At 44.1% G+C, this 13,229-nt stretch overlaps 2 protein-coding genes across 4 annotated transcripts in view; one reads left to right on the top strand and one right to left on the bottom strand.

Moving 5' to 3' along the window:
- The window catches only part of MYLK3 (myosin light chain kinase 3), a gene marked incomplete at its 5' end in the record, with an annotated part of 35,303 nt that extends 28,775 nt beyond the window's left edge, over window positions 1-6,528 (top strand). For all 3 annotated transcript variants that reach the window (XM_083869903.1, XM_083869902.1, XM_083869901.1), the window contains 4 exons: window positions 1,219-1,347; window positions 2,424-2,576; window positions 4,313-4,445; window positions 5,397-6,528. In XM_083869903.1, coding sequence (XP_083726029.1) covers window positions 1,219-1,347; window positions 2,424-2,576; window positions 4,313-4,445; window positions 5,397-5,468 — 487 coding nt within the window. In that variant the 3' untranslated portion in view covers window positions 5,469-6,528. The remainder of the gene's footprint in view (window positions 1-1,218; window positions 1,348-2,423; window positions 2,577-4,312; window positions 4,446-5,396) is intronic.
- An 874-nt stretch (window positions 6,529-7,402) lies between these two features.
- On the bottom strand, window positions 7,403-13,178 carry ORC6 (origin recognition complex subunit 6; the record flags this gene model as incomplete). Its single annotated transcript, XM_083870394.1, has 7 exons — window positions 7,403-8,074; window positions 8,450-8,521; window positions 9,775-9,887; window positions 10,675-10,764; window positions 11,817-11,980; window positions 12,760-12,889; window positions 13,114-13,178. The coding sequence occupies 7 exons, from the start codon at window positions 13,176-13,178 to the stop codon at window positions 7,905-7,907; spliced, it is 804 nt and encodes a 267-aa protein (XP_083726520.1). The 3' UTR covers window positions 7,403-7,904.
- Between the last annotated feature and the right edge of the window lie 51 nt (window positions 13,179-13,229).

Here is a 13,229-nt window from a genome sequence, read left to right as displayed (position 1 = left end):
CTACTGTTCTAATTATCTCAAAATTATTCCCCATGTAGAGCTTTTACTCTAGGGACTCTGTGAAGGCTCCCAGAGACTTCTTGATTGCAGGGTTTCATGGTGCATGTTCTAATTGTAGAAATTATCTGCTAAACTCTTTAAGTAGCTAAGTTGATTGAAGGGAAAAAAAAAAAAAAAGGCATGTTTGAGCTATCCCATGTGAAACAGGAAACCTTCAGAAAAATAGGGACTTTTCTCCATTCTTTTATTTTGCTTGCGTGAGTTTTAAAAAAAGCTGTGAGAATATAAGTGAATTGCTCTAGAATAAAAAGGAATTATTTCTATTACTATGACAATAAGAACAATAATATTTCCCTAATTATTTTCTAAACCCTTTGAGATTTTTCTTAAGCCTAAAAGCTGGTACATTCATGCATATATATATATATATATATATATTTATGTGCTTGTATATAAACATCTGTGCAAGGACTTTGTTTCCATAAAATACCTGTGAAAGAAAAAAAAATATACCTTGAGTTTGGGGGTTTGTTTCATTGGTTTTTAAATTGGGTAAAGATACAAGCTTTTATGGAAGCAGTTTTGTGAACAAGATCATCCAGGAGAAAGAGATTTACAAGCAGTTCTTAAGTGGTTTGCTCTGTCTGAACACAGATGTTACTCCAGCTGCTGTCAGTGGCAATTGTTACAGGCTGTCTGGTAACCTTCCCCTGTTTAGCAATAGCAGAAAGAATAGAGACATTCCCCCTATATGGGGTCACTGTTACTTGTTCCTGAGCCCAAATAATCCTCTTCAGTCCCACCTTAGTGGCTAGATTGTGTTCACATCTGTGATACAGCTGTTTACCCTGAGCTAGAGCTGGGTGCATCCCACTAATCAACTGCTCTCCAAATTTTGTTCAATCAAAACTGCTTTGTTTGTTTTATGGAGTTTGGACATCATCTGCTGGAAAGCATCCTGTGCTGCCTGGCAGAGGGTAAAGCTGCTCCCACCCTTTTGGGGAGCCCTTTGCAGGGTTTAGTGTCCTTGTTCTTCCTCCTGGCTTTGCTCTGGTAGAGGGATAATGATGGAATACTCCCCTGAGGTCCCCACAGTGCTGCCCTGGCTGCTGGGCACTCTGCCCTGCTCCCCTGCCATGCTCCCCAAAGCCTCCCTTGCTCTTGCCTTGGTGAGAGGAGCTCCCCAGCTCCTGACTCATGGCTCTTTTTCTGCTACAGGTACAAACCCTGTGAAAAGCTGAAGGTGAATTTTGGGACTCCGGAGTTCCTGGCTCCCGAAGTGGTGAACTATGACTTTGTTTCCTTCCCCACGGACATGTGGAGTGTGGGGGTCATCACCTACATGCTGTGAGTGCCCTGCCAGGGCTCCTGTGCTGCCCCCAAGGGCCCTGCAGGGCAGAAATGCTGCAGCCACTGAGCCCATCTGGCTGTGACTGCTCCTAATTAATTCTGTTCAACTCCCCAGCTTTTCATACAGTGACACCTCGCTCTGTGTCCAAAGTGTCTAAACAGCAAATGATCCTTTTGATAAATCTGTAAATGTTCTTCTCCCTTATCATCTTACTAAACAAAGTAAAATGGGTCAGGTGTTTTGGGGTTTTTTCACTCTGAAAAGCTGCCCAAAATATGTGAGAATTTTAATTTTGATTGTGTTTTTCAGGTCTTGAATTAATTTTTAATTTTGTAATCTGATTGTTTTATAATCTTAGACTTGGTGTGCATCTGCACAGAAAAATTATTATCTGAGAGAATTATATAATATTATCTGGTTGGGCCATGGGTCTAAGAAATGACCTGTCATAGATAGGGCTAAAATTTTTCCCTGATTTGGATGGCAACCATGGACAGCTTGTCTGTCCAAAGTCTCTACTTCTAAAGAGCTTGTTTTGCATCCCAGAGTCTTTCACAGACATTTTCTGTGAACTGGATAAATTTCTGGTTTAAATTTGTACGTTAGCCAAAACCCAACTGAATGAAGTATTCAATGATGGAAGCAATAAATCTGGGCCTAGAGAGAGACTAATTGTTGAAAGTAATTTATTGTTCAGAATTCTGTTTAATTGAAGCCACATATGGATATGGGCCCCGATTTGGGAAGGCTCTTGAGTCCCTCTAGCTTTCCTAGCTGGGAAAGCACTGAAGGGTGTACCTAAATCCTCACTGAATCCACTCCTTGGGGGTCTATTAATGGTGCTCCCTGACCTGAGTGAACTCCCAGGGGGTAACACTAAATTACAGCACTTCATTGCCCTAAACTGTTGCCTTATCATGGCAGGGACTGAGCAGTGGAACCCTCCATAGCTGGGAGCCTTTTCCCTCCCTAAGATAACAACAGTTGAAAAGCAGATGATTCATAAAAGGAAAAACACACCTTGCATATGATAACTGCTCTTCTCTCCCCACCCCATCTTTCTTTTTTTAAGGCTTAGTGGCCTGTCCCCATTCCTGGGAGAGACTGATGCAGAGACAATGAATTATGTAGTCAACTGCAGCTGGGATTTTGATGCAGAAGCATTTGAACAGGTCTCAGAGGATGCCAAAGACTTTATTTCCAGACTGCTGGTGAAGGAGAAAAGGTACCTCTGATTGTGAGGACAAGTAGCACCAATGATATTAAATTCTTACCAGCCAACAATTGTTTGGATTACAGCCAACAATGAGAACCTATTATGTGACATTTTTGTGTGCTGGCTCTGGGCTTGTTCGGCAGTTCCTCAGTGATTCAGAAACTGTTTTAAAGAAACGTGTTTGTGTGCCCTGACTGAGGAAAGTTGCTTTTCACAGTACCACCAATACAGGCAGAACAGGAAATCTGGAAGGATTTGCAGTATAGGGATCTGTCTCTAAAGCTTTTGCTTTTCTGTGCAAAAACTATTTCTATTGTTAGTTTGGACTCTCACAAGCCTTGACAGAAATTGCAAAAATGCCTCTTGAATGCCATGGAGGATAAATGGAAGCTGCAGCTGTGAAAATGTGCATTGTTCTCTTCTAAAGTGGTCTACAGGCTTTTGGGAGATAACCCTCTCAAAAATACAGCATTTGGGATTTAACTCTGCTTGTGGCTTCTCATTCTTGGCTCACTGAGATAAAAAGTGAGCACATATGAAACAAAGCAGAGAATGAGGATCATACTGATGTCAGACCACAGCTGGAGGATTGGCTGGGTACAGAATTTTTTCTCCTGCTGAGTTGTGATACAAAACTAATCAAATCAGGAAATGATGCATACAGTATCAGATTGTGTGTTTGAGGGGAATTCAAAGGAGTGCTTGGAATATTAACAACTTCCAGATCATTACCTAAATCAGACAAATCAGCAGTTCTAATACTAACTCCATTTTGAACAATAGGTTCCTATGAAAAACAAAGAATTAACTGAAATTTAGCGTATTGCCAGCAGGAGATATATAAGGATTTTTTTTTTCTCAGACTGTAATGATGATTTGCTGTGAGACTGTAAACTTTGGAGTATTCAGTTTTTCTGTGCAATAGGATTAGGGTCTGCAAAATCTAGTTAGAAGATGTGAATGAAAGGGGTATGTGAGAGAAGTGTGTTGGCAGTGATTAGTTGGCCCAGTTGTGCACAAGGTGTGTGGCAGCCTCTGCTCTCCTGCAGCTCAGGCACCTTTGCCCTGCAGGGACAGTGTGTCTGGCCTTGTGCACGCCCTGCAGCCCCTGCCCTGACTGTGAAATCGGGATGAGCAGGCAGGACTTGTCTTTTCATCATCTCATGACAGGTCAGACAGAGCTCAGGAGTTAGGCATAGGCTTTTGATTTGAAAAAAGGCAAATTTTTTTTCTTGATACCTCTACCTCAAGATTTCCTCTATTACCATGTATTTCTCAAACCTTTTAGCATAGGCTGTGGCATTTGGGCCATTGTTAGATGTCAGGATATAAAGTGTGCTTAGCTCGATCCAAGTTTAGGGTGAATAGACAATTGTGCTTTTTCAATATGAGGCACAGAATGAGCTTGTGCTGTCAGGACAGAGAGATAACACCACAAATGTTACTTTTCTGTTAGCAAAGTTATGAATTTGCATAACAAAGCGATACATTATGAACCTCATGAACTTAAGCACAACTCACCCAAGGCACCGCAGAGCCGCCAGCCGTCCTTCATCCCACTCCCCCTCCTGCCGGGGAGCGCAGGATGCTGTTGGGATGCCGTGCACAGGGATGGGCAGCAATTTTGCCCTGGTCTCCTTTCACTGGAGGCAGTTTATCTATCCCTGACAGAGGGGCAGGGAGGGGGCACTGAGGGGACAGTGAGGGGTCAGGTGGGGTCAGGCTCTCACCGCTGTGTCCCGCAGCTGCCGGATGAGCGCCACGCAGTGTCTGAAGCACGAGTGGCTCAGCGACCTCCCCGCCAAGGCCCAGAAGTGCCGGCTCCGCCTCAAGTCCCAGCTGCTGCTGCAGAGCTACATGGCCCACAGGAAATGGAAGGTAAATAAATGCACCAAGGCTGCCAAATCTGCTGCCACAGGGACAATCGGCACAAGGCGGGCAGAGCCATTCCCTCCTCTTGTGTGGTGCCCACAGGCTTCTTGGTTGTATCAGCTCTGAAGTCTGTTTTTACCTGTAAAGGAAGAGTTTTGTCCTGCAAAAGGATATTGCTTCTATTTCTACCAAGTTTTGTTTCAATTTTCATGCTGATTGGTGTTTAGAAGTTTTTTACATCTTTCTTTCTACACATTCAGAGGCTTCAGATGGTACTTTCTATTAAAAGTTCATTCTCTTTAAACTTTTTCCATTGCTAACAGTTGCATTGATCTGTTGTCACTAAGGAGTAGGGACATAACTTAAGGCAGTTTGTGCCTCCCATGACAGAATGAAGTGTGGGAGAGAGAGAGAGAAAAAAAAAAAATTGGGCTCAAACCCATGGAGTGAACTCTTCAGGATCTTACTGATAACCCCAGGCTCCTTCTGAATGAAGTTTTTATGAAGTGATAGGTAATAATTTCTGTTTGAGTCTCTATTTGATTGTAGATAATTGACCCTAAAAGGTGAACACAGTTCAGAAAGGTTAGAAAGAAGCCTGTGGAATTGTGAGGCAAACTCAGTGAGGACCATTTCCTTCTCTTCTGTCACTGGGGAGTTGCATTTCCTTGCCAAGGCGTTAACCCAGAGGCTTACACTTTTTTCAGTCCTGCACGGCAACTGCTTGATGGCAAACTTCTGCACTTGCATCTTAAAGATGACACAATCTAAAGACCTATCAGTGTACAATTCATAATAACACTGAAGAACCTCACAGTGCCAGCTGCTGCAACCCACACAAGCTGGGGGTCACTAGAGGGAAATGAAATTTACCAGGAAGAAAAATCCCTGTCAGCTGCAGAAAAGTTCCTTTGCCTTGGTTGCACTCACACCTGGACTGTTCTGTTCTGTTCACAGAAACACTTCTACGTGGTGGCTGCTGCTAACAGGCTGAAGAGATTTCAGAGTACGTCTGTCAAGCTTGCGTGAGCTTGTGTGAAACCTCCACCACTTCTGGAGATGGACATGAAGCCCTGGAAGGAGGACTCAGTGTCTCCAAACATTTCTATCCCTGTTTTGTAGCATAAGGGTTTGGGACTGTCTTCCTCAATTATTTTGTGTGTTAGTGCTGCAGTTCCAGAAGTGCCTTAAGGAAGAGGCACAAGGTTTCTAAAAGCAGAAGCTATTTTGTTTGTTTTTACAAGTTTTTAGTTGTTCTATACAGTGGTGGAAAAACATGGCTGTTACTGGGGCTGACTTCTTGCTGAAGGCTTTGATTCTGCAGAGTATTGTTGGTGTGTTTATAGCAGAAAACCCCTGGCAGTTTTTTGGTCTCACACCAAGCATGGGATCTCTAAAGACTTTCTTCCTGACTGACTGATGTGTGTTACCAGATTTAGAGAACTGCTACACATTGGCACAACTGGTCCCTCAGGTGTTTGCTACTTAAAGCAAAAGATACAAACATCATTTTCTTCTGTATTTCTTTCCAAAAGGTAATTTCCCCACAGCATGAAGCTGCTTTAGTGCAACTCCAGCTTGGATGGTTTTGGTTTGTTGTTTTGGTTTTTTATTTTTCTACTCTCTCCTTTAAAGAATAGTCACTGCATAATTAGGAACTATGAGGAACCCTGGTTTGAAGGAACTTAAGTCAGTCCATTGCTGCTGTTTCTTAGGGCAAGTTGAATTGAGCTGAACTGATTGAACTTCTGGAAGGAGATGTGTGAAACTGCCATGAATACAAATCACCTAATGACTGTTGGGTCTATGCAAAAAGATCTCATGTTGTAGAGAAAAGAGGAGAGTTCTAGAGATTTTATGGTTTTAAAACTGGTAAGTGCTTTTCATTATCATGACTGCAGCCCTCAGGTTGGTAAGTTTTAGTTTGCGGATTTGTTTCTCCTCTCTGGAAATTTTAATGCTGTCTGAGGAGCTGGTATGGTGTGACATGCAAAACAGGTTTCATTTCTAAGAGGTTCAGTGACAGGGAAACAAGAGTGTTGCCAGACTCTGCCTTTAGTCCAGTTAGGAGGTTGAAGCCCTTTCCCCCCCGCCCCCCGCCCCCATTTTGCTCTTGAACATTAAACCTTTTCTTCACAATATTAACTTATTTTGGATTTTAAACTCTTTTCTTATGCATAGAGTGGGAGCCACTTACAATCTCTCAGATAAAAGTTGATCACTATTTATTAAACCTGTGTGGTTTCCTGTTCTGGATTCTGCAAAACTCAGTGTGAACTGGATGGGCTCTTAGGAAAAATGGAAACTAATATTACTAAAAGTAGCTTTCCAGCAAAGACACCTGTAAAGCTCCTTTGAACTTTATGGACTTTCACATCCCTTGAATTTGCAGAAGTGTTGGTTGCTAATGATGAGGTTTGTAAGACTGCCTTACTCCAGTCTAGTTATCTTTTCTACTCAAGTGCTTCTCACTTTGCATAGTCCTGACTTCTGCAGCATTTCCAGAATTGGGACAGAGAAGAATCTTGGTAATTTATCACCTTCTATGAAGGCCCACTTTTGATCATGTTTTCCTTCCACAATGTTTCTGCATGCTGAATGTCATTGTATTCATTGGTCTGTATATTTCTGAATTAATACTAATAAATTTCATGAAAGTGCAACAAGAATATTCATCAACTTTGGTTTAAGTCCCCCTCCCAAACAAACCTGAAAGTATTTCTGGGTAGGTCCAGAGATACAGGTCAGGCAGAAAACATGCAAGAGAAATAGAACAAAGACCTCTTCTCTAAGCTTATGACTGTGAGACACAAAAAAATCTGTCACCCAGTCAACATCCTTTTCCTCTGGATATCTTCCTTCTGAAGGCACAGGCATCTCCTCTGTTTTTTATTTTGCATTCCAAGTACCTGAGCCAAGAACATGATGTCATAATACAGTGCTTTTCCTTCCAGTACTTTTATTGTTTCTTGGAATATTTGGGATCCCTTACAAAAGCACAAGACTTCATTCCTATACACATAAAAATAAGTCAAAATCATTGACTAAACAATATTTATTAAAAATAAGCCCAAAAGCTAAAAAAATAAGGCTTTCTTTTCTGTTGGCTTTGCAGTTTAACGAGGCACTATTAATTCCCCTTCCTCTTATTTCACTGACTGCTTCCAGGCAGGGGCCCAAGGGCCTGTAACTAGCTTATAACTTATTTACACTTAAAATAAAGTAATAAAGTAGCATTAGAATGTTACCTGCTTCTTGCAGCAAGAGAATGAAGCTATTCTACCCCTAATGCCACAGCCTGGTAGCAGTCACACACACTTCCTGTAAAATCCCATCACTCCGTGGTGTCATTTATTAAAAATAACATTCTTAAATAGTTAAAACCTAAATAAAATCATCTGTCTGCCAGGCAGCCATCACTCATATGCTACTGGATCTCTTGTTAGAGCAGAGGGAGAGTTAAAATTAAGAGCCAGCAGCAGTTACATTACTGGGTGGCACTACAGAGTCAGTATTCCTTGTCTCTCGTGCCTTAGCAGCATTTTCCAGGATTTTCTTTTTCCATTCTTCATAGTCCTGATTTGTTTCAGTCTTTGACCGTTTACACGGCATTTCCTCCTCCTCCTCTTCAGAGTCTGTGAGGAAACAAGAAAGCCCATGAGAGGCCATCATGGGCAGCATGGTGTGGAATACCAAGCAGTGAGCAAATGTGCAGACACCAGGATGGGGCTGTCCCTAATCCTGGTTACTGCTCTCCTCACCTGCTGGGACAGTCACCTCTGTATCTGTGTGTGAACAGAGCAGCTGCCCTTCATTCTACTGGGACCACTCAGTATAAACTCCACTGTCCTGCTGTCAGGCTCTTTGTGCTGCCACAGAGGTTTGCAGGATTGAGAGCTGCTGGGAGCCTGGAGCACCATGGCCCAGCACACAACTGAAACACTGAGCAGCAAGAAAGCTCAGAACAACTCCAGGGAGGTGATTTTCACTCACTGCTGAACACAACTTACCAGCTTCCTGCTCACACTGCTCCAGGGCACTCTGCAAGCTGTCAGGTGTCTCTGCAGCCACTGGAACATCTTCTACAAAAACAAGGAAGTTGCTTTGCTTTTGAACAGTTATTTGGGGCTCCAAGGGTGGCTTAAATGTAATTCTTTGATGGCAGTGCCACCTTCCACAAGTACTGTCATCCAGTCAGAGCAGTTCCCTGGTCCAGACTGATGCTCAAGCTCTACAAGAGGTGCCAGCATTTCAAGCATGGACTGACTGCCTGCTTTAATTAGCAGCAAAGTGCTGCTGCATTGGTAACCACAATGATCCACCATGTTCATTGCCCCAAACCACACTGCTCTCCTTCTAGGTCACTCAGGATTATCAATTATTTCCTTCTCTTCTATTCCATTCCCACTGTTTTCATAGATACCCATAACAGGCAGGGGGCTGTCCAGGTATACAGATGCACATTCTTCCCTGAATTCTTACGGCAATTCCCAGTTGTCTTTAGTTGCTTTAGTGCTGGGGTAATGTTTGGGGTTTTGTAGGGCACTTGCCTAGGAGAAAGTAGCAGCTTTTGGGTTGGATTCAGGCAGCGTGTTGCAGAAAACATCAGGGTATGAAGACAAAGTGAGAGAGGATAACTGTCAGTGAGAAAGTAAGAAATGAAAGCCTGGAAAAGGAAAAAGAAGAAAGAGGAAGCAGCAGAAATACAAGGACATTAGGGCACATAATGTATTTCAGGCTTTCTCCCCCACAAAAAGGAGCAGAGAGAGCTGCAGACTCAACAATGGGCAAGAAATATTCCTGACATCTGCCCAGTGTATGAGGAGAGGTGGTGCCAGGGAATGGCTCAGTTGGTACCAGAACAGCAAGGCTTATGCTTGTTAATCCTGCAGTGGGGGAAAGGAAAGCACAGGAGTGAGTCAGCCTGAGGAAGATGTTTGTGATAATTTGTGTGTCAGGTTGCCATGTTAACAGGATGCAGAAACCAGGCAAGAGGGAGGAATCCAAGATAGGTCAGGTAGTATGGGAGAAGCAAGGAATAAATTGTAGCAGCAGAAACTATAAAGAGCGGTGAGGACTTCAGAAGAGAGGAAAATATCTTTGTCCTTGCCACTTTTTTCCTATTTTTGTCCTTGCAAAGTTATTCCAATTTCTCCAGAAGCAAGGACTGAGAGTGGAACTGGGCTGCAGGAAACATGCTGGAATGGATGGTCAGATTTGGCTGAAAGGGGACAGCTAAAAGTGATCAGACTGAAATCACCAGGGCAACAGGATGGGGCACTGTGAGGCCATGGGATGGGTATGCTGTCTTACAGGGACAAAGCCAAAAACTTACTGCTGAGTTGCTGGCTTATCTTCTCCAGCTGATTGCACAGCCGGTCAAATATTGCTTTTTTCACTCCAGATGTAGCCAACATTTTAGTTTTGTCCACTTTTAGCTTCAAACACCTACAAGAGAAAGTTATATCTGTACAAAGCAACACTCCAGCAACTATCACTTAGGTAAGGAGATGATTACTGCACCAACACTGCCCTGTGAGAATGAGGAAGGCAGGCCTGACTTTTTGTCCCACCTATCCTTGTCTAACTCAGAAACAAATCTGCTTTAAAAACAGACACTATTCAGTCAATACAGCTCAACTGAAACTCAAGGTGAGTTCAACTTCCACAAGGAATTGTTTCAGGAAAAGGTAACTTTCAGATTTTCAGGGAACCAGGACAAAATGCCACCACAACAAAGGCTGAATGTGACTCTGTGTCAAGAGAGCCTTTGTCAGGAGCTGTGCAACTGCACTGCACCTGTGCTGCTGAATAAGACTGTCACAAGGTGTAATGCTGAGGGAGGAAGATCTTTGCATACAAGCAAATTCTTCCCAAGTGCTGGCTGAGTCACACACCTCTCTCAGCTGACATGGGCCTACAGCTATCAGAGCCATCTCCCAGATGCTACAGCACCCTCAGGATATGATGCTGTAGCTCTTGGGGTTTTTCCTTATTCAGAGTGGCTGCTCAGAAGCCCTTCTTGCACCTGGTGCAGTATTTCACCAAAAGCCATGTAAGTTTTTGCTTTGTGCAGTGCAAGTTGAAGACTTCACCAGGAGGAACAGCCTGGTTTGCTCCAGCTGTCTCCCTTTGCAGGATATGCCAAGCAAGACCCTGAATGAATGAGCTGCTGGCAGTGGCTGTGTCTCAGCAGGCATTTCAGCCTGTGGAAGGTCTCCCAGGCCACACTCACCTGCATGCAGTGCACAGAGCAGCTGTTAGGAACAGGGGCTTGGAGAAATCCAGGTCCACTCGCTGCGCTTCGGAGAGGCTGCACTCATACCTGGGGAACACAGGGGATAACTGCACTGTGCCTCTGCCCCACAGGAAGATCTGCAATCCATCTGTCATCTCACACTCAGACCCTGAACAGCTCTGTTGGACCACTTGGGCCTCTGCAACCCAGTCAAGCAGAAACAGCTGCTGAGAGGAGCAAAACAGATGAGGGAAAGAAGGGGGTTGGGATGACCTCCTCTTCTGGAATTAGAGGTATTTTAAACCGGGGATCTGGATGTCAGTAAAATCAATTTCTTTTGCTCCTGATCCATACAGCACTTTTAGTTCTCCCTAACATCTTAAATTTTGCAGTGAGATGCTTTGCATAAATCCATCCTACACTAGAAGGCAGCATTACAGTCTCTTTGATTCCTGTAACATGTATATTACAAGAGAGGAAGGCTTATAAATGGAAAATGACAGAGTGCATGTGCAGCACTGAGGAATGACCTTTTTTATTGTCCACCTGCCCCAGGCTATTTTTTTTTCCAGTTTGTATTAAGCAAGCACAGCCTTTGTGCACTGACCTAACTTTTAAACATGTGCTATCAGGGTGACAGCACTGCAGAACAGAGCTCCTCAGGGACTGCTCTGGTTAAAGCAGATGATACAGAATGGAAAATTTCAGTTAACTCTGCTGAATCTCCACTGGTCTGTTCCACCTATTGGTTTTACAGGTAGAGTGATGTGCATTTTAAGAGATCTGTATCCACAAAAGGGAGAATTTATTTCTACTGAGCATTACTTCTGAACTGTGCCATGATCACTTAAATGGATGACAGTGTGATGATATGGGCAAATACAGGGATTAAGAGTCATATTTTTTTACAGTATTCCCAGCTGAAAAATTCTTAGTTGGACAACGACTTGCTGAGATTCACAGACTAAATCTTTCTAACAAATATTCTAAAAAGTGGCCCAGCTCATGCTGGATTTTCAGTGCTAAGAAGTCACCTCAGTAGGAGATATCTGGCCCTTCCAAACATCAAGCTCTTTACACACCTACAGAACAAAGAACCTTACTTGTGGCTCCCAGTGTGCCCCCAAGAGCTTCCTCACCTCTGCAGGATCTCTGCAGCCATGTTCACTGCCTCTGAGCAGCAAAACTGCACAGCCAAGTCTCGCATCCCCAGCCTTTGGTTCACCTCTAGCAAACACTCCAAAGACTTCATGGAGCTCTGGTAGGTGGTCTCGTTCAAACCAGAGAGTTTAACACAATAGCTCTGTCAAGAAGACAAAGACAAGACCCAAGAATTAGCAGGATTCCTTCCTGACATCTTAATCAGGCAAACCAACACAACTATTAAGTTCAGTTGCTACATTAAACAAATTTGTCCAATGAATAATGTATGTTTTGATTGCACACAGAAAGATGAACCATCTAGGAATGGCACATCTTGTAATGCAGTGGTATTTTTAGATAGTTTCACTGAAAGTGAGGTTTGACATTTCCATATATGACATGGTTCCTTTATCACAAGGTAGTTAGTGACAAAATTACCAAAGTCTGGGTAGAAGACATGAGCAACACCTTCATGGAGTCAGGTCCAATTAAATTCTCCAGTGCTGTGAATGGACAATCATGAATAGGTTGTACCAGGCATTATTTTGACTGCTCAGTGCTATTCACCTGGCAGATTTACACATGGAGGTTTACAGGTCTACAGCGAGAGATTTCTTGGATCAACTACTTTCTTCCCACAGTAAAATGGGACTGATCCTAAATTTAACATCCTTATTGCTAATTTATCTGTTACTACAAGAGTTGAAATTAAGTTGACATTCTACCAAAGCAAGCTCAATTTGTGAAGGGACTATGACTGTTATCTCAATTTTCACTGTTTCAAACCGAACAGTGGAAGGTCTAACACAGCAAACAGCAGGATTTAGGGCAAAGTTAGTTATTATTTCCCATTCCTGCTCCCAACACACACTACAGAACAGTGATTTTGTGGGGTCAGGCGGGATGCACCAGCCACCCAAGTCACACACACTGTCTTACTTTGTCAACTGGTTGTTTCATGAAACTCGCCGCCAGGTCCAGGCACATCACAGCACTGCTTGTCGCCGTCATTTGAGCCATCAACCCCGTGCATTTCACCTGGGACAGCCGCAGATACTCCTCAGCTTTTCTGCAAAACACCCAGAACACAAAGGCCCCGTCACAACCACAGCCACACCACAGCTCGCCCGACAGGCCCCGATCCACGGTTCCGCCTGCAGCTCGGCCTTGGGGGGACTTCAGCACACCCACCAGCCCCACGGCGGGCGGTGCTGCGGTGCCGGGCGGGCAGGCCTATCCCTTTGCGGGCTGCGGTCCCGGGAGCACAGAGCATCCCGCGGGTCCCGGCGGTACCTGAGCACGGCGGGCTCGGCCAGGCCCAGCCGGGCCGCCATGGCCCGCACGGCCCCGCGCTCCATCGCCCGCCGCGCGCCTGCCGCGCACGCCGCCCATTGGCCAGCCGCGCCGCC

This window comes from Zosterops lateralis (genome assembly GCF_965231275.1).
Source record: "Zosterops lateralis genome assembly, chromosome: 12".
NCBI lineage: Eukaryota > Metazoa > Chordata > Aves > Passeriformes > Zosteropidae > Zosterops > Zosterops lateralis.
This window is presented reverse-complemented; position numbering and strand designations above follow the sequence as displayed.